The sequence below is a fragment of the Trachypithecus francoisi genome, unplaced genomic scaffold, assembly GCF_009764315.1.
Source record: "Trachypithecus francoisi isolate TF-2019V2 unplaced genomic scaffold, Tfra_2.0 Lachesis_group20, whole genome shotgun sequence".
Lineage (NCBI taxonomy): Eukaryota > Metazoa > Chordata > Mammalia > Primates > Cercopithecidae > Trachypithecus > Trachypithecus francoisi.
This window is the reverse complement of record NW_022681466.1, coordinates 6,069,364-6,089,816: the sequence shown is the minus strand read 5'-3', so window position 1 is coordinate 6,089,816 and position 20,453 is coordinate 6,069,364. Positions and strand designations below refer to the sequence as shown.

General features: G+C 56.9%; 1 protein-coding gene across 1 annotated transcript; it reads right to left on the bottom strand.

Annotated features, from left to right (window-relative positions):
* Positions 1-733: 733 nt before the first annotated feature.
* Positions 734-20,202, bottom strand: SLC9A3R1 (SLC9A3 regulator 1). Its single transcript, XM_033182075.1, has 6 exons — positions 19,518-20,202; positions 8,166-8,327; positions 6,843-6,996; positions 3,107-3,147; positions 1,844-1,933; positions 734-1,612 (listed from the first exon to the last, which is right to left on the bottom strand). Exons 1-6 carry the CDS (start codon positions 19,956-19,958, stop codon positions 1,424-1,426), a joined length of 1,077 nt encoding a protein of 358 aa, XP_033037966.1. The 5' UTR covers positions 19,959-20,202; the 3' UTR covers positions 734-1,423.
* Positions 20,203-20,453: the final 251 nt, after the last annotated feature.

Here is a 20,453-nt window from a genome sequence, read left to right as displayed (position 1 = left end):
CCCGGCCCTGGAGCCTAGCTCTTGCAGGCCACCTTCCCAGACCTCCACATCAGGCTTCAGGTGCCAAAGGTATCAGGGACCTGGGTCTTTTGTTGGGGACAGGGCATTTCGCCCTTGAAAAGGCCCTTCCACCCCACCTAGGCACACCGCATGTCCCAGGGATCAGGGGACCGGTTTGTTTTCCCCTGGCACTGGACACTTGCCCTCCAATCAGGTCACAATGGCCAGATAAGATAGAGGATCTGGCACCAGCCCAGCCTGCCCCTGGGAATCCTGCACCCCACTGGCTGTAGGCAGAAAGAGTAAAGCCAAGTCCTTACATTCCAAACCCAGCTCCATCCTGGGACACACTTTCCACGCTTCTGGAATTACAGGAACCTCCTAGAGTCCTCTGAGCATGTCTGAGCTCCCACTTCCTCTGGTAAATGTCCCTATTAGTCAAGGGGTCCCCAGCCCACATCAGTGCTTACAGCCTGGGACACAGGCACACTGACCACCAAGCTGAACACCCGGCTGGGTGCATGCATCCTCCTTCCCACAGGACTTCTGCAGCTAGGCTCTCTAGCTAAAGCTACTCAGGCTTGGGGGTCACAGGGAGCCCTAGATGGCCCTCCCTCCAGTGTACGCCACCCTCCCAGCCAAAGACCACCCTAGCTTACCATTTCTCACTTTCTACCTATAAGGGTCCAAGGCCAGAGGACAAAACTCCCAAGGAAGACACGGAGGCTGGAGGGTTTGGAGGAACCAGCTGAATTTCTGAAGTGTTTCCTTACAATGGTGGTACCTGGCTCAGGGATGGGCAGGGGTAGCCAAACCCACTGCCCAGTTCTCTGAGGGTGGGAGTAGGAACAAAAGTTTAAGGCTGAGGCCACTGCCATGCCCTGGATGCAACAACCAGGAAAATCATGTTAATCAAGGAAACAAAAATTCCTCTGGACTCTGCAATACTGCACTCTTAACAACAAAAATCAAGTGAAAGCAAGATGTGTCTGCCACAGCTCTTGGGATAACGGATGCCCTGTCCACTGAGAGTGGCAGTTCTGCAGTCAATGATCAGCCCTGGACCCAGTTATGAAACGGGGGAGGAAGGAAAGGTGCCCTCTCGCCTGGTCCCACGATCCTGGCATGGTGCAGGTCCCAGCGATATCCCAGGCAGAGTGGCAAAGGGACACCCGGTAGGATGAGGCACTCAGTGAGGAGGAGGGAGGCAGAGTCTCCTTTCTAATTGCAGGATGACGGGAACACAGTCACCTTCCCTAAGGTAAGGGAAGAACATAGTTCTCTAGAAAAATCATTTGTCAAGAAAGGGGATGTGGGTGCTGATTTGTACGTTGATTCAGGGGAGTAACTGGGGAGAAGGAAAAAGGTGGGGTGGAAGGCTGGCTCGGCCCTGCCAGTCACCGGGTGGCTGGCAGCAGGGCGCTCAGAGGTTGCTGAAGAGTTCGTTTTTCTTGCTCCAGTCCATCTGCGGGGCCCGTTTGCTGCTGCGCTTCTGGTGGGCCCTCTCTTTGGCCATGGCCAGGGAGATGTTGAAGTCCAGGATGGGGTCGGAGGAGGAGGTAGATGAGGGCGCTGTGGAGTCCTGTTTTGGGGGGCTGTCTTGGGAATTCAGCTGTAAAGAGAAGGGGGGGCAGGAAGTTGGGAGTCAGTCCCTCATTAGGCTCCCTGGTCCTCAGCCTCAGTGAGGTGGTTCCCTTGGGGCCGTGCCCAGGGAAGCCAGGTCACAAGAACAGAATGCGGCTCAGCATGTGACCTCAAAGGCAGGCTGGTGTGCCAGGAACAAGTGGGGCCTGGGAATCGGCTTCCTGTAACCCAGTTGCTACCTCCTGCATGGCTGGCCTACCTCCTCGCTGGTGTCACTGGAGGCGGATCTCACCAGGGCTGGCCTGGGGCTCTCTGAGGCTGCCTCTGCCAAGGCTTCACGACTGTTCTCCTGGCAGAGAGAAGAGGGGCGTGGGTAGTCACAGGATGGGGTGAGGGAGTCCTGAGGCAGGAGGGAGCTCCTGGGGAAGTAGGGGCCCCAGACTGAGACAAGGTAGCGCTGATGCCCTGGCCACCCACCCTGGGTTCCTACTGCCTGAGCCTGCTGGGGCTCCTTTTTACATTCCTTCGAGGATCAGAGGGCAGGCTGGTTCTGCTCAGGCTGGAGGGATGGGAGGGGTACAGATATCATGGGATTAGCGCTCCCTCCCCCTGGGCTGCTCCAATGTGGCTTTTAGATACTGACTTGCCTTTTGAGCCAGTGACCAGGGAGGGGCTTCTTGGAATGTGGGGACACTGGGGGCCTCTCTGCTTGGCATGGGGAACCCATGTGGTGCTCCCTGAATCTCCTGTGGTCCACCTGACTGTTTGCCTGGATTTGACCCCAGGAATCCTGAAACCCTAATCCTGAAGCAGCAAAGGACGGCCTTGAAGGAAGAAAGTAGATGGAAAGTTCTAGATCCAAAGATGAGGTGACAGAAGGTTTAGGCCTGGGTCCAAGGACCCTCCCCCTTGTCAAGTACCCTGGCAGGAGCTCCTAGGGAAGGGGAACCTTTGAGCAGACCCTGCAGAGAGTTCCTACTCTGTGGCCTGACCGAGTCGGCCTGTCCCAGAGCGAAGGCTTTGGCTGGGGCGTCAGCTTGGCACCCAGCCCCTTCCTGGGTTCTTCCATGGCTTCAGCTGGCGCCCAGCCCCACCATCTCTTCCCCAGCCTCACCCCCTTTCCCTTCTGCCCAGGGAAGGGGGGAGGAGGGGCTTTGTTCTTCCAACCCAGACTGGAAGTAGCAGGGGCCCGGCTGCCCGTGGCCAGACACTGAAGCTCTGTTCTTGGGGGGAAGAATGGCCCCTTCTGTATGGTGGGGAGTTGGAGGCGGGGGCTTGTCACCCAGGATGGCGGGCTGCAGACGGGCCCAGCCAGCCCTCTCCCTCCCAACAGCTTTGGCCCCAGGCAGAGGCCAAGAGGGTTCTGGCAGTTCTATAGCTTGGAGCCGAAGAAGGAGCTGGAACTGGGGACCCTGAGGTTTTGGCCTTAGCCAGATGGCTATCCTACCAACCACAGCACCTTCTGACCTGTCTCCCGCACCCCCAGGATTGAAATCCAGAGAAACAGGGGACCCGCCCTTACCTTCTGTATCTCACCATTGGTGAAGGGCTCAGGCAGGGGACCTAGGCGAAGGAGAGAACAGAGGTGAGTCCGGAATGGGGGTGGAATAGAGCGTGGAGAGGAGGCGGGAGTTGGGGTTGGGCAGATCATTAGATCTTGTTCCATGGGTCAACATCTCAAACTTTTTTGATGTCCACCCACCATGAGTACATTTGCCTTGTTACTTATTAAAAATTTTTTTTTGTAGAGATGGGGCCTTGCCATGTTGTGCAGGCTGGTCTCAAACTCCTAGCCTCAAGCAATCCTCCCACCTTGGCCTCCCAAAGTATTGAGATTACAGGTGTGAGCAAATGTCTGGCCTGTTTGCATTTTGATGACTCGGCACACACAAAGATTTTGTGTAACAAAAGTTTCACAAAGCAATACCCTTACTACAGTGTTCTTTGATATTTTTAATTTCATGTCATTAAAAAAAACAAAAAAATTTCTGGGCCAGGTGTAGTGGCTCACACCAGTAATCCCAGCAATTTGGGAGGCCGAGGCAGCTGGATCACTTGAGGTCAGGAGTTCAAGACCAGCCTGGCCAACATGGTGAAACCCTGTCTCTACTAAAAAAGACAAAAAGAAAATTAGCCGGGCATGGTGGCACATGCCTGTAATCCTAGCTACTTGGGAGGCTGAGGTGGGAGAATCGTTTGAACCCGGAAGGTGGAGGTTGCAGTGAACCAAGATCGTGCCACTACACTCCAACCTGGGCAACACAGCAAGACTCCGGCAAAACAAACAAACAAACAAACAAACAAACAAACCCTGCTGGTCTCTATCTACCAAAATGATCTTATGAGGCACTGATGGGTCACAAGGTGTTTAAAAAATGCATTGTCCCGGATAGAGATGAGAGTCCAGGATGGCTGCCTAATTTCTATCTAGGAACTCCTACATGGGAAGCTTGTTAAAGTACAGATTCCTGGACCTTTGGCAGCACAGATTCTGGTTTAGTGGGTGGGCCTAGGAATCAGCATTTTCCAAATGCTTCCCAGGTGATGATGATGACACCGAAATTGGAACCACACCCCAGACTACAGTTAGTATCTGCCTCAACTGAAAGAGAAAATAGTCTGGGCTCGGTGGCTCATGCCTGTCATCCCAGCACTTTGGGAGGCCGAGGCAGGTGGATTACCTGAGGTCAGGAGTTCGAGACCAGCTTGGCCAACATGGTGAAACCCCATCCCTACTAAAAATACAAAAATTAGCCGGGCATGGTGGCGGGCGCCTGTAGTCCCAGCTACTCAGGAGGCTGAGGCAGGAGAATTGCTTGAACCCAGGAGGCAGAGGTTGCAGTGAGCCAAGATTGTGCTACTGCACTCTAGCCTGGGCGACAGAGTGAGACTGTGTCTGAAAGAAGAAGAAGAAAAAAAAAAAGGTCAGGCACAGTGGATCACACCTATAATCCCAGCACTTTGGGAGGCCGAGGTGGGCGGATCACAAGGTCAAGAGATCCAGACCATCCTGGCCATATAGTGAAACCCTGTCTCTACTAAAAATATAAAAATTTGCTGGTCGTGGTGCCGCACGCCTGTAGTCCCATCTACTCAGGGGACTGAGGCAGGAGAATGACTTGAACCTAGGAGGCAGACGTTGCAGTCAGCTGAGATCGCACCACCGCACTCCAGCCTGGGTGACAGAGCAAGACTGTCTCAAAACAAAAGAAAAAAAAAAAAAAGAGAAAATAATCCCAACTCCTATTTGCCAACCAGGAAATGAGGGGGGACAAGAAGGCTCAAGGGGTGTGTCCTGGGTATCCCCTCCCCAAGCCAGTGGGAAACCTGGAGGGGTCAGAGGGAGAGAAGACAGGTCTGGGGTCACCTTCACTGGGCTCACTCAGGGTAGGGGTCCCACATGGCTTCAGGGGTGGCTGTGCCATCTCCAGGGACTGGTCAGCGTAGGCGGGCTTCTTCTGAACTCTTAGTTTAAAATTCCTGGTCATCTTTTCCCTGTCCCCAGTCCAGGACACAGCCAGAGATACCCGACTCTCATCTTCTCCTCCCCTTTGACACCCACAGCCTTCCCGGGGCAAGGACAGGTTGCTGGGACACCAGGGACACTCACTGTCCCCTCCCCATCAGCTCACAGTGGTCACAGTGAAACCCTGGCTGCCGGACAGGGGGGCATTCCTCTCTATGGAAAGGGTGGGCGGGGCGCGGTGGCTCACGCCTGTAATCCCAGCACTTTGGGAGGCCGAGGCAGGCGGATCACAAGGTCAGGAGATCGAGACCATGGTGAAACCCCGTCTCTACCAAAAATACAAAAAATTAGCCGGGCGCGGTGGCGGGCGCCTGTAGTCCCAGCTACTCGGGAGGCTGAGGCAGGAGAATGGCGTGAACCCGGGAGGCGGAGCTTGCAGTGAGCTGAGATCGTGCCACCGCACTCCAGCCTGGGCGACAGAGCCAGACTCTGCCTCAAAAAAAAAAAAAAAAGGAAAGGGTGAGGATGCCATCCTGGAGGGACTCCGGGGAGGAGACTGTCCCCAGGCCTCTCCCTCTTCAGGTCCTTTGGCCAGAGGCTACAGCCCCTCTAGCCCGAGAGACAGGCAGAAGAGGCAGGAATGTCTGAGGGAGCCAATTACCTGCAGGGCGAAGGGGTTGGGGAAGCAGGGGACTATCCCAGGAGCTGAGTGGAATCCAGATTCCAGCTGTATCTTCCTCATATCAGATCCCTAGGAGGAAGGCTGGGGCTTCTCTGGGCCTTAGTCTCCCCATCAGTGGAGAAGGGGATTATCTGAGTTACCTGGTTTCCATGAACTTGGGAGATAAGGGTAAGGTGGTACCCCACCTCCGATGCCCAGAGCCAGCTAGGGACTTCCAGGGGCCATCCTCTTTTCTAGGAGCCTCCAGGCCTTGGATTGCACCAGAAGGGGACAGGGCCTCCCCAGTTGTCCCTTCCAACTGGGGATGGGAGTCTGCAGCAAGACCTTTGTGTGAATCCCCTTTTACACATACAACCTTGAGTCTCCAGGAGGCCCCACCCACTGCAAAGTCCCAAGAGGTTCCACCCTCGTTATGGCCCAGTGAGCACCCCTGCCCGCTCCAGGGAGCCATCTTCCCAGGGAGAAAGTCCAGACCAAGGAGCAGAGCACTGCTTAACCCCTCCCTGCCCTGGTGCAGCAGCCCTGCCCTGTTTGGCTCGGGACTGGGCAGGGGGAGGCGCCAGGCTTGGCAGGGTGATGCTGGGGGATGGGGAGGGCAGGGGCCCAGGGCTTGAAGGAGGACCCACTACTCTCTAAAGCCAGCAAGGCTGAGTTTCCAAGACAACCTGAGTGGAGGGAGGGGAGGCACTGGGCCCCACCACTGGACTCTGATCTGACCAAGCAAAGGCTGGAGGCCTCCCCGGAGTTAACCCTTTCCTCACGTCGACACTGCCCTGAAAGTTTGCTGGTGGGGACAGGACTGGGGGCTCAGGCCTCCTTTGGGGCTGCAGCTTTGGCCGGGAGTCAGAAGATCTGTCCATTTCTCTCAGCGACCTCATGCCGGCTGACCCCATCACAAGCCGTCCTCGGAAACCCACTGCCACTCCCTACACTGGGCCCCCACTCCCCCAGCCCACACCTCTGGGCCTCCCATGAAGGAGAAGGAGGGAGCACCCACGCCGGAAAGCTGCCCACCCCTCGCCTGGGACCCAGCAAAGTCTTAGCCCTGGCTCACATCCCTGACTTGGGGGCCTCCAGCCCCAGGACGGCCAGCGGCCCCACCCGGCTTACCATTCAGGTGCTCCTGAGATGGGGTCACTTTGCACTTCTTGAAGAACTCGTCAGTTTCCCTGTCCACCACAAGCAGCTTGGTCTCGTCCCCGCCAGCCCTGATGGCGGACACCACGTCCCCATGCTGCTTCCCCTCCATGCAGACCCCATTCACCTGCGGGGGGGGTTGGGGAGGCGTTACGGGCACAGGCCTTGGTTCTGGGGCAGGTGGAGAAGAGGTGGAAGAGGGCTGGGGGCGGGGGTGGTCACCTTGCTTCTCAGCCAGTTTGCAGTTCACAACTTGGGGATACTGACCCCCATTTCTGCAGAGTCCTGAACTAGGCCAGGGGTCCTCCCATGGACAGTCAGCTGGGGAGGCAGGATACAAGGGAAGGGCCAACGAAAATATCCAGACGAGACTAAACAAACACAGCTGGGAGAGATGGGATGGGAGCGAGCTGGGAGGCTGGGGTGGGGCCCAGTCTGGGTAAGGACTTGCTGTCCGACTTCCCTCTCTGGACCTTGGTTTTCTCACGTGTAAAATGAGAAGTCTTGGGAGAGCTGATCTCTAGCTCTAAGGTTCTAAGACTGTGATTCTGGGACCTGCCTGAGCATTTGGTTCACGTTTCACCTCCCAGGAGCACACACCAGAGCCAGAGCACTGAATGAGCGAGTCTAAAAGCCTAACTCGGGGCCAGATGAGGTGGCTCCCGCCTGGAATCCCAGCACTTTGGGAGGCTGAGGCGGGAGGATCAGTTGAGGTCAGGAGTTTGAGACCAGCCTGGCCAACTGTAATCCCAGATACTCAGGAGGTTGAGGCAGGAGAATTGCTTGAACCCAGGGGGGGCAGAGGTTGCAGTGAGCTGAGATTGTGCCACTGCACTCCAGCCCAGCCTGGGCAACAGAGCGAGACTCCATCTCAAAAAAAAAAAAAAAAACTCTCTCTCTCTCTCTCTCTAAATAAATAAAAGCCTAACTCAGGAGAGGGGTTTTGTTACTGCCACCCGCCTCTGTGTGCCTGGCAGCAGGGAAGCTCTGGAGATGTCCCCAGACATCTCCCTGATCGATGGGTGAATCACAGGCTGCCCAGTATATCTGCTTGGCAAGGAGGAGTCCAGGGGAGAGTAGAGGTAAGAAAGGAATCCGTCAGTCAGTCCATCTATCCTTCCATCTATCCATCCACCACCCTTCCCTGCCTCCCTCCCATCCACCCATCCATCCGGCCGCTCCAGGCTGGCTATGCCCATGGGCTAATCAAGCCCATGAAGGCATGATGGTTGTCCTAGGTGCTGCTGATCTGCAGGGGGCGGGGCAGTCAGGTAGGAAGAGGGCAAGAAGCATCACCTCCACAATGCGATCTTGGGCCCGGAGACCTGAAGCTTCCGCTGGGGAGTCTGGGTCCACGGACCGGATGAACTGGCCTGGCTTGGACTTGTCGCTGTGCAGGTTGAAGCCATAGCCACTGGGGCCCTTCTTCATGGTACAGAGCCGAGGCCGAAGCTTGTGCTGCAGGGACAGGGGAGAGTCCATGGCTATTCCACAATGCCCCAGGTTCTGCCTTCCCTGTCCTCTGCCTGGCCCCATCTCCCCAAACAAGGAAGGTTTGGGAGGATGCAAATTTGCTTAGATCCCTACACAGCAATTTGAGAGGGTTCTGGCCCAGGACTCAAAAGACTTGTGTGGACACCCAGCACCGCAGCAAACTGCTTAGGTGACATGGGTAAAACACTGCTCTGTCCAAGCCTCAGTCTCCTCTTCTGGGAAATGAGGGGTGGGACCAGGTTACCTCTCACATGCCTGTCCCTTCTGACAGTCTTAAGGTGAATCGCATGCTGTGTTGATTGGGCCCCTATCCCTCCCCATTGGTGGCTCAGTCTGGCCCTCCTGGAGAGGGGGCAGAGTGTGGCACCCCGTCAGCCTGGTTGGGGACCTGGGGCATATGACTGAGGACCCCCAGCCCCTTTGTACCCTGTTCTCTGCAGCAGGGGAGGAAGAGGCAGGTGTTTACTGAAAGCTGGTCAGTGTGTTTACAGTAAAGCCTTCCTCCATATACTCGAACTCTCTCTCACCCCCACCAAGCTAAATGGCCCAGCCAAAAGGGAGCCAGAAGGAGCAGATAACCAAAAACCTATTGTGCGGCACAGCAAGAGACCTGGACAAGATAGGGGGCCATCCTCAGGCGTTCGAGGACCTCCTCCCCCTACACTGCTGCCTGAGGGCAGAGGTGGCAACGGAAGCACAGAGACCCCAGAAACTGAGGAGCCTGAATGGGGAGGGGACTGGGAAAAGCAGGGCTGGGCTAAAGGGAGCCCAGTGTGGCTGTGGACTGGAGGGTGTGACCTACTAAAAGGGCACACGCAGATTTCTTTTGAGTGCTCGGACTCAGCTGAAAACAGTTGCCAACATGCTTGGTCCAAAGTAAGCAGCTCAGCTTAGAAGCTGCAGGCCTGGACACACAGTATGATGGAGGGAATATGGGTGTGGGCGGCTGAAGCCTGTGCCCAAGGACTACGCCTGAGTCCCTGTCCCTCTCTCCCTCCTCCAGGCCTGGTGCAGAGCCACTGGCTGCTGTCCAGCCTGCTGGCCCTGCGTTATCACTCAGCACATCAGGCAATGAGCAGTGGATAGTCAAGGCTCCGAGCCAGGTTCCAGCTCCCCTGTTTAGGAGCTGTGTGACCTGGGGCAGGTCATTTATGGATCATTCTGACTGCCATCTGCCTCCCGGGGTGGCTGAGGCCCAGTGAGGTCATTGCCTTAAACACTTTCTAACTGTAAAAAATCCCTGTGCACACCCAGACTTTCCCATTGTTGTGAATACTAATGAATAGTCACAGGAAGCTGGGAGTGAGATTCTGGTGGGGTGGGGGTGTGTGTGCCAGGCTGCTCTGAAACCCAAATCCCCAGCTGGGAGTGGAGAGGGCCGAGAGGAGTGGGAAGGTGTGCCCAAGAGGGTGTATGGGCCTCTGTCCCAACTTGCCAGCCCCAGGAGGCTGCCACCATCTGCAGGAGACTCAATCCCCAGCCTTTCAGTCTCTGGGGTGGCTAGAGGATGACTTTGCATTCCTTTAAAGGCTTGGGCAGGTCTTTCTTCCTGTGCTTCATACCCAGATCCAGGCTCGAGGGGCCCTCACCCCAACAACAAAGACGGTTAAGTGAGTGGTAAAAAAGTGAGGGGCTCACAAAGGTTTAGGAACCCTGAATGAAGCCTCTTGCCTTGTTCTCCCTGGCCCATCCCCTGCCTCACTGCAGGGCCCACTCCCAGCCTGTTCAGCTGTCACCTGCCCCAGGCTCACCCCCGGCACTCCCACAGCCCTACGGGATCTTGTTCCGGGAGTAAGTGAGGCTCTTCTCCCCTAGAGCTAATCCCTCCACAAAGCTCCCAGCCAGGCCCTCCCCCAGGCCCTAGGTGAGCAGAAACAAGTCTGACCAGTTGCCGTCACCAGCACAAGCGCAGCTTTCTGCTTCAGCCAGACGGAGCTGCAGGACCTGGCTGACACCCTGAGAAAGTGGGGAGGGTGAAATCTCAGGACAGGCAGGGGGCAGCTCTAGTAACCTCCTCTGACTTCCCTCCACAGTCCCTGCACTCCCCAAAACCTTCCCATAACAACCTGGCTGGGGCTTGGCAGCTGTTTTTGAGATGGGGAAACTGAGGCTCAGAGATGTTGAGCCCACTGCCTGACATCACACAGCCAGAACTCCAACCCTGGTCTCTGACTTGGAACCTGTCCTCCTTCCACCACACTGCAGGGTGCTCCTTAAGGATCCAAGTCCAGAATGGGGCAATTCACTGGGAGGTGAGATCCCAACAGGAGTCAGGCAGCGGAGGGCAGACAGGGGCTCTCTCCAGGGCATAGGCTGCAGCCTCTGCTGGAGGTGGGCTGGGAGCTGAAGAAACCACAGCCTTCCTTCCAGGTGCTTAGGGCCTCTTGTAGCTGGAGCTACGGCCTGAGCTGGGGGATGAAGCCTGGCGTGGGTGATGGGACAGGGGCATGGCTGGACTGGGGGCAGGTGGCTCTGGGCGCTCCCCTGGCTGGCAGGGCAGGGCTGTGCTCGCTGCCTTTGGGATGCTGGTCCTCTGGCCCTGGTCTCTGTGCTGTGGGCTTCCCTCACTGATCTTCACCCCAGTGCCCCTCGCCTAGTGACATATGGTGCCAAAGCTCCAGGGCCTCCTTTGAGCCTTGCTCCGCTCTGCCAGCACTAAGTCATGCAGTTCAAGGGGAAATGGGGGACCCAGACTGAGGGGCTCAGGTGCCCTCTGTTCCCTTCCTCTGCACTGGGACTGCTCCACTGTTCTGTCTAGACGTGGCTCTGTGGTGGCTCTAGGACCTGAGGGGGTGGCTGGACAAGGAGATGGGAAGCCCCAGGTAGGCCCCACCGGCATTTAGACAGCTCCAATGCACCTGTAGAGCTTCCTTCCCAAGTCCCTAGAGACTGCCTCCCCTCACACGGGAAGGGGGTTCCCACTCTCCAAGGGCCTTACCCCTCCCCCACCAGGAGCCTCCCAGCTGTCTCCAGGAGGTGTCAGTGCCAGCTGCTGAGTCAGCCCATCAAGCCAGCCCATCCCAGCCTGGGTGGAGGCTGGGCCTGGCAGGGGGAGTCCCTTGGGGCAGCCCCCCCTGGGGATCCGTGGGGCCTGGACTGTGGTCTCCAGGCCCAACACTGAGAGGAGAAGATGGGGAGTTGTGGGGTACCTGGCCGAGCTCAGCCACCATTGCTCTTGGACTCTCACCCCCAAGCTGGGGCAGGGTTGGGTTCTGCCTCTGGGGAAAGGGGGTAAATGGGAGTGACGTCCAGGCATGCTGGGCGTGGTGTGTGGCCCCCAGGAGTTTAGGAGGAGCCAGCTACAGAGGGGCCCAAAGCATGGTGGGAGGAGGAGCCTAAAAAGGAACACAGCTCCAGTGAGTTCCAGAGGGCAAAGTGGATCTCCAGTGACGACGACAGCCCGGGAGACCCAAGTTCACGACAAAATCAGGGTCTGCTCAGAGAGGAGACTGGCAGAGAGCCAGAATCGACAGGAGGAACATGAGGCCACGCAGCCGATGGGCAGCGCAGCTCAGCCGGGGTGACCCAGGGTTGGACAGGCTGGAGACTCTCACTTTCACACAATGCTGGCTGGCTTTCCAGAAAAGACCCTGCCGGGAGAGCTGCTCCCACACCCTTCTCCCAGGGCCTCCTCCACCCTCAGGCTGCCTCCCTTCATCTGTCCTTTCCCCCAGGGAGCTTCACCCCGCCCCAAGTGGCCGCCCCATCACCTCCACCCACCCCATCACCTCCACCCACGCAGTCCAGGGAGCGGATGGCGGGCACGGAATTCAATAGGCGCCACCAGCAGTCACCTGGAAAGCTGGGGAAAGTCGATACCCTAATCCCAGTGACCGTCTCTGGGGAGCAGGCCCAGGGCCGCTCCCTGCTCCTCCTTCCTCCCTTCGGGGAAGGCTGCGGGAGCCTGAGGCCAACGCCCCATTGGGCCCAGCCCCTCCCTGGCTGATGCCATAGTGATGGGCCCTACAGAAATAGCCAGCCCGCTCCCTTCGAGCCAGCCAGCTCAGGACCCCAGAGGTAAGGGGCTGGAGGAGTAGGAAGACCACTTGGGTGTCCAGGGGAACAACAGAGGTTGTTCCCCACCTCTCAAGACTGCACCTCCCCCAGCCCAGGGCTCTTGTTTATGCAAAGAAGACCAGTGCCGCGATGCCCAATACAGGAAAATCAGCCCCAACAAGGGGATATGGAAGGGGGCAGGAGGGAGCCCTGGCTGTTCTCGGGGGGCTGGGGTGTGTGTGTCAAGAGTATGTTGGGGGTAAGAGCCATGTTTGCTCTGGGAGGCAGCTCAGTTTGTTCCCCAGATTCTGGAGACAGGGCTGGGTCTCTGGTGCTGGCTCTTCAAGGAAGCCAGGATGGAGACAGCTGGCCCTGCCTGGAGTGCTGCGTGACAGGCAGCCTGGGGGCACTGGGAAGTGACCAGGGGCTCCGGACACTCAGCCAGTGTCCACACCTCTAGGCAGAAGGTGCCTTCTCCTTACCCTAGGTGAGGTACAGGGGGCTTGGCTGTCACTGGCCCTGCCTAGTGGCCCTGATGTCACCTTATTTTACCCTACAGGACCTTCCACCCTCCACATCCCTCCAGGTCTGTGCAGGCGGCAGGAGAATGTTGGATGCCTCCATGTGCAAAAAAGGTCACTCAATGCTCCTAGCCCTTGATCTCCTCCTTCCTATTTCTCAGTGGGAAGAGCTTTCCCTGGAGTCTGGTAGGGTGGGAACCAGGAGGGAGTCATAAACTAAAGTGAGGGCTGCTGGTCTGACAGATACCCCCAGGACTCAGAGGTCTGAACCAGGTTCTCCTTCTGGCTAGTAACCTCTTCTTCCTGTGCCAGCCATGGAGACCCACGGGGGCGGGAGGGGGCAGAGTCTGGCTCAGGTCTCCCCAGAGCTGGGCAAGCCTGGGATGGAGCAGGCTGGTACCTGGGCTGCAGCCCGGATGGACACCATCCAGGGCTGGCCGCCCCATGCCTTCCCTTCTGCCTCCCTCCTCATCCCTCACCCTCCTCCCAGAAGTCTCTGGATTTAACCCCCAGGGGCTGTCCCAAGGGGCTATTAAGAACCTTCAAGGAGCTTGTGAAATTGAGGCTCAACACTGAAGTAACAAATAGGAGGTGCTGGTTACTGAACACCTACTATATGTTAGGCACTGAGCTCTTTACGTGTATTTTCTTAGGAGCCATTATAGTCCTACAAGGAAGGTATTATTGCAATCATTTCACAGAAAAGGAAACTCAGCTTCAAAAAGCTGGAGTCAATTGCTCAAGTACACATGGCTGATGGGCGAAGGCAGGATTTCAGCTCAGATCCAGAGTAGCACTGTCCAGTAGATATATAATGCCAGCCATGTGTGGAACATAAGTCCAGCTGTGGCTCAGAATATGATGGGCAGAAACACCTGGCAGAGTCAGGCATCAAGCACAGACTACTCGTGTGGCCAAATGGCTGTGCAGGCATGGGAGTCAGAGGGCTGGGTTCCAAGGCGCACCCCTGCGCTGTGTGGGAGGAGTCGCTAGCTGAGAGTCCTGGGACCCACCATGGCCACCTTAACTGATCAAGTCTCAGCCTCCATAGGCAGAGAATGGGGCCAATATCTGCCTCACTGGTGGTCATATGGATTAAATGAGACAGGGAGGGTTAGTACTTAGTACACTGCTAACACAATAGTAGCTACTACGTATTGAACACTTACTGTCAACCCACAAAATGGAGAAAACAATAGCTAATTTGTCTGGGGGACAATGAAATGCATATCGGCTGGGCGCGGTGGCTCATGCCTATAATCCCAGCACTTTGGGAGGCCAAGGCAGGTGGATTATCTGAGGTCAGGAGTTTGAAACCAGCCTGGCCAACGTGGTGAAACCCCGTCTCTACTAAAAATACAAAAATTAGCAGGGTGTGGTAGCAGGTGCCACCCAGCCTGGCCAACGTAGTGAAACCTTGTCTCTACTAAAAATACAAAAATTAGCACAGTGTGGTGGCAGGTGCCTGTAATCCCAGCTACATGGGAGGCTGAGGCAGGAGAATTGCTTGAACCTGGGAGACGGAGGTTGCAGTGAGCTGAGACCGCACCACTGCACTCCAGCCTGGGTGACAGAACAAGCCTCTGTTTCAGGGAAAAAAAAGAAAGAAAGAAATGCATATCAACATATTTATGTCATAGGTAGAGCGCCTAAAGGCACATTACAAGTTTCCTTCCAGGTAGGGCCACTCTATCTTAGAGCAACGAAAGCAGAGGAACACTTGTTATTGGAGTCTAGAGCTCTGGTTTCTCCTTTTAAAGAGCACTGCAGCACCAACAAGACCTCGGCTGAGTTTCATCTTATTTTTGGAGACGAGTCCCACTCTGTCACCCAGGGTGGAGTGCAGTGGCGCGATGTCAACTCACTGCAACCCCCACCTTCCAGGTTCAAGCCATTCTCCTGCCTCAGTCTCCCAAGTAGCTGGGACTACAGGAGCCTGTCACCACGCCTGGCTAATTTTTGTATTTTAGTAGAGAGGGGGTTTTACCATGTTGGTCAGGCTGATCGTGAACTCCTGACCTCAACTGATTCACCCACCTCGGCCTCCCAAAGTGCTGGGATTACGGGTGTGAGCCACCGTGCCCAGCCTGAGTTTCTTATTTAATTCCCCACCCCACTTTCCCAGGGACCACTGAGACGGGACATCTGGGAAAGGGGAGAAGGACCTCATCTAGACATACAGAGTTCCTTGAAAAGGAAGCCCCCATTCACCCTCGCCCCTCTTTTTCCTTGGTAGAGACGAGGTCTCACTGTGCTGCCCAGGCTGGTCTCAAACTCCTGGGCTCAAGCAATCCTCCTGCCTCAGCCTCCGGAAGTGCTGGGATTACAGGCACAAGTCACTGCATCCAGCCAGGAAGCCCCCCTCTATCTCCAAGAGAATCATCTCCAGAATGACTGAGTTAACAGGAGCCTGAAGGTAAGAACCAGGGTTACACTGTTTTGCCAGCAAAGAAAGAGATCCAAACACACAATCACATACCCTGTCCATTTGAAATCCAAACACCCAGCAGCTCAAACTCGGTGCTGCCCTTACCAGAGCTCCAACTTGGTGGGTGTAAAACGGCCTGCCCGCCCTGGCAAAGAGGTTGATGGTCCTCCAGCTAACTGTGCCCCCCCACCCACCTTGCTCCCTGGGGTGCCTGCACTCTCTGCCTCTGGGATCAGGGTCAGGGCTGGCAGGAAACACCCCAAGCTGGGCACTTTCATTTACACACCTGTCATGTCACCAAATCTTCCCAGTAACCTTGGGGGCAGTGCCTTTCACAGAGGTGGAGGCTGAGGGTTGCAGGGAAAAATGAACTCCCAGATCCCAGAGCCAGCACAAGGCAGAGCTGGGATTCAACACTGATCTGGCTGACCCCAAAGCCTGGACTTTTGACTTTCTAGTTTTCAAATGGAAGCTGCTAGCAGGCAAGAAAGAGGAGTTGGTAGGTTCTATCTGGAATTCCAATCTCTGGGTGGAGCGGGATGAGCTAAATGAGGACAAAGGTCCCTGACTGTTGTTATATATTCATTCATTAATTCAAAAACTGTTTTTGAGAGCCTCCCTGCCGCGTGCCAAGGACTGCGCTGGGGATAGAAACACAAATAGGCCACAGTTGATGCCCTTGGGCTTACCATGTAGTGGAGAAAAAGGTCACAAACAGATGATTAAAATATTGTGTGTTCAGAGCGATAAAAGATGTGAGGACAAAGAGGAGGCGGAGGCCGAGGCGGGCAGATCACCTGAGCCCAGAAGTTCAAGACCAGCCTGGGCAACATGGTGAAACCCCAGCGCTACAAAGAATTTAAAAATTAGCTGGGCGTAGTGGTGCATGCCTGTAGTCCCAGCTACTAGGGAGAATGAGGTGGGAGGATTGCTTGAGCCCCGGAGGTCGAGGCTGCAGTGAGGCGAGGTTGCGACACCACTCCAGCCTGGGTGGAATCTGTCTCAAAAAAAAAATGAAGGAAAGGAAATGCTAACTCTGCCTACTGGATTAAGGACAGGCTCCCTGGAAAGGGACAGAAAGGTCAGGGTGTGAAGGCTCAGAGGCTAGAGAGGAATTCAGACCCTGGGTGTGGTTTTGGGGGTAGGGAGGTAGTGGTGAGAACAGGCTGACAGATGGAGAAGGGCCATGGAACAGCATATCACTCTTTTAAAAAAAAAGGAACAAAAATTTAATAGAGACAGGATCTTGTCATGTTGCCCAGGCTGGTCTCGAACTCCTGGGCTCAGGCGATCCTCCCACTTTGGCCTCCCAAAGTGCTGGGATTACAGGTGTGAGCCACCACACCTAGCCACAACATATCATTCTTAACCCACAGTGACCACTGATCGGGCACTGACTGGGTGCCAGGCTTGGCCACAGTGGCACTTGCCCAACTAGCAAGCTGCCCAGTGCTAGCTGCCCCATGATAGATGTGCAATGATCACTGTGAAATATGTATTCATTCCAATACCAACTGCAAAGGCTGGATGAGCCTGGACTCAGTGCCAGGCACTGAGCTACCTGCTTTACACACAGCCTCGTGCAATTCCGAGGTAGCTGCCATCACCCCCAACAACTTACACAAGAGGAAATGGAGGCTTACAGAGGTGAAGTAACTTGGCTCCACACAGCCTGGCTAGTACAGCTGAGCTGGCTCAGCTCTGCACGGCCGGCACTCTGAACCCAGACTCAAGGGTTTAGGCCTCATCCTGTGACTGGTGGTGAATCGGGAGAGGAGGGTTTTAAGCAGGGGAGCAGCAGGGTGGGTGTTGCTGCCCCTCTGTCCCCATGGGGCATGAGGGGAAGGCCATCCACAAAGCAAAGCTGGTGGGCAGAGCTGGAGAGCCACTTCCACCTCCTTAGGCCTAGACATCCCAGCGGGGATGGCCAGTGTTACAGGCACCCATCAGCCTCTGCCCTGAGTGGTTCTGGACATGGCTGGTCTTCCCAGCCAGAGGCCACCCAGTCAACCACTCTCTGTGCCACACTTTTCCACTGAGATCCTCACTTAGTAAGTGGAGGGCTAATGAAGATAAGGAAACAGCCCCACCTTGCACACAAATTCAGACTAAAACGAATTGGCAAACCTCCATTTGATGCTTTAGTAGGAAAGAACTACTAAAGAAAAAAGAACTCTTACAATGTCTGTTAACATTTTTTGCAATAACCGCATGGGCCATCTGTATGCTCAACACAGGATTTCAGGGATTTTCTGCTAGAGGGACTCAATGGTGTTGACTAGGAGTCAGTTTAAGGATCTGGGATTCAAACGCCGGGCATGAAGGAGTGCGGTTCAGCATTTAAAAATTTAATAAGAGGCTCAGGTACTTCACGTCATTTCTACAATTCTAGAGAAGGCAGGCATCACATCGCCCAATGCCTCCATCTCACAGATGGGAGAACCAAAGCTCAGAAGTCCTGGGACTTGGCTGGTGATGGTGTCCCCAGGATTTGCTGGTGGCTCTTCTCTCATCTCCTGGCCTAACAAAGTACACACAAATGTAGGTGTCCCTCCAAAACATGCAGGAATCTGATTCTGTGCTCACCCAGGAAGCTCAAAGCTGCTGCCTTTGGGCACGTGTGCTATGCCAGGCCTCCACGTTAGCCTCCCAGGCCCTCTGGCACCCAGCAGCATAACCAAAAGGGCAAAGGGAGGAGCTGAATAAGACTGCAACTTGTGGGGGGTGGGGGTGGGTATTTGTGTGGGTTCCAAAGTCCAAAAAAAAAAAAAAAAGGAATGTCAAATCGATCGATGGACTCAGCACAAAGTTCACACTGGATTTCTGCCTGGGACTGGAGATCATCAGCCCCAACTCCCTGGTGTCAACCCCCTTGCTCCAGGTGCTCAGGTCCCTTCCCCCTCCCCTTGCCAATGCCAGGTTGGCAGGGGCAGGAAGTGGGAGCCTGGTGGCCCTGGCATTCCCAGCACCCAGCTCTGGCTGGACAGGGCTTCTGGTGACCTCACTTCCACCAAACCAGTTGATCCTCTAGGGCTTTGCCTTCTCCCTTAATGCCAAACTGTACCCTTTCTCTGTCCAGAAGGATCCTCCTGGTCCCCATGGACACTCCCATCAGACACTGCCACCAGGGCGAGCTGGTGCAAGCTGAAGGGGCCCTGGGAGGCTCACACCCTGCCCTACACAGTACACCACTCCACTCTCTGGGGACAGGAGGCTCAGCACAACTCCTGTTTTGCCAGCTGCCCCTCCTGCAGCTGATCCAAACTGGGATCCTATGGGCAAACACCAAACATGGGCAAAAAGCAACCGGCCTACTGGCTGTGTGGGCACCAGAGTGACCGTGGCAAGGCCAGGGCAAGACCACCGGCTCACCGTGAGCTCCGCTGGCGCACACAGAGCCGTGAGCTCCAGGAGCTCTTTCCCCTCCCCCTAGCCATCTTTCTCTTCTTCTAAGGTCTTCCCCCTCCCCTCCCAGATACAGCTCTAGGCGCTTACTCCTCACATTCCTGAGAATCGTAAATCCTCTGAGGTGGCAGAACCACCACTCCGAGATGCCTTGGCTCCTCCTCCCCGCCAGGCAACCCCCACACCGCCCTGAGATGGTGGGGCTTCCTCTCCCTTAGAAGTCACACAGGACTTCGGGAGGATGAAGTCCCGCAGGACTGAAGTTCAGGACACACACCGGCGGGCTGCGGGGAGGGCCTCCTCGCGGCGGGGCTCTGCACAGGAGGAGTAATGCTATTCCTCTAGCTTTTGACGTAGGAGTGGCGGAGGACGCTGGCACCTCTGGGGAGGACAGCCCTTCCTCCCTGGCCCATCTACGGACTGGGGTGAACGAGGAGAGGGCGCCAGGGGACGGGCAGGATTGGGGGATTCCGAGGAAGGGGAGCAGACACCCGCAGACCCGAGGGAAGTGGGGCTGGGTTCTCCTGCGCCGCCCTCCCAAAGGCCAGGGAACAAGAGGTGCAGGCGGCAAAGGCGCTCAGGCTCCCAGGACAGCCTGGGAAGGAGAGGAGGTCGCGGGACGCAGCTCCAGGCCTGCCTAGGATGTGCCAGAGCGCCTGGTAGGCGGGCGGAAGCGGTCTCCCCCTCGCAGCTCGAGTTTCAGAAAACCGACGGCAGGCGCGGGGCTGGACGGTCGGGGCACCTGGGTCTCTCCGGATCCCCCTCCCACTCCATTCCAGCCTGCGCGGCCCGGGCCGAGCTTACCTGCTCCAGGTGGCTCTTGTCGGCCTCGCGAGGCTCATTTTCATTGCCAGCCCCCTGCGCCTCGGCGGCGGCCGGCGGCTCGGCCTGCCCCGGCGTTTCCTGGGCGCGCAGCAGCTCCTCTCTGACCTGGACGCCAAGCTTCTGCAGCTGCTCGTCCGTCTCGGGGTCGACCACCAGCAGGCGTACAGCGTTGAGTGCGGCGCGGATGCGGCTCACCACCTGCTGGTGGGTCTCCTTCTCCACATTTTCGCCGTTCACCTCCACCAGCCGGTCCCCCGCCAGCAGCCCCGCCTTCTCGGCCGGCGAGCCGGGCTCCACCAGCCGGATGTACTGGCCCAACTTGCCCTTCTCCCCGTGCAAGTGGAAGCCGTAGCCGTTCGGACCCTTCTCCAGGCAGCAGAGCCGGGGCAGGGGCGCCCCGGCCGCCGCGTCCGCGCTCATCTCGCCCTGCAACGGGTCAGCGGCGCGACTTGGGGTTCCGATGGGGATGGGACGGGACAGCCCAGCCCTTCTTCCCGTCCAGCGAACCAGGAGCGCAGCGGGGAAGCCCTGAGCCGCCGGACGGGCTAAGCGAGCAGGTGTCCCGGGAACCGCCGGCAGCCGCGGGCCGCGAGGAGCCGAGAAAACTGCTCGGACCAATCCCCGCCCCGCGCGGCGTCTGAGCGTCCCAGAGCCCGCCCCAGCTCCTTACCCCGGGGGCGGGGCCACGCTGAGGGGGGGACCTCAGCGGGCCAATAGGGGGCTGCGGGCCGGGGCGCGTCGTCCGGGTGAACGGCGCCGGCCAATGGGAACGCGCGGGGCGGGTCCTGTGCTCGGCACTGCGCCCCGCAGCGGGCGAAGACAGTGAGCTCAGGAAGTGGAAGTGTTTGTTACCGAGCGGCGGGCGCTGGGGTGGCAGGGGCGTGGCCCGCCGAGTTCCCGGTTCTGGGCGGTGGG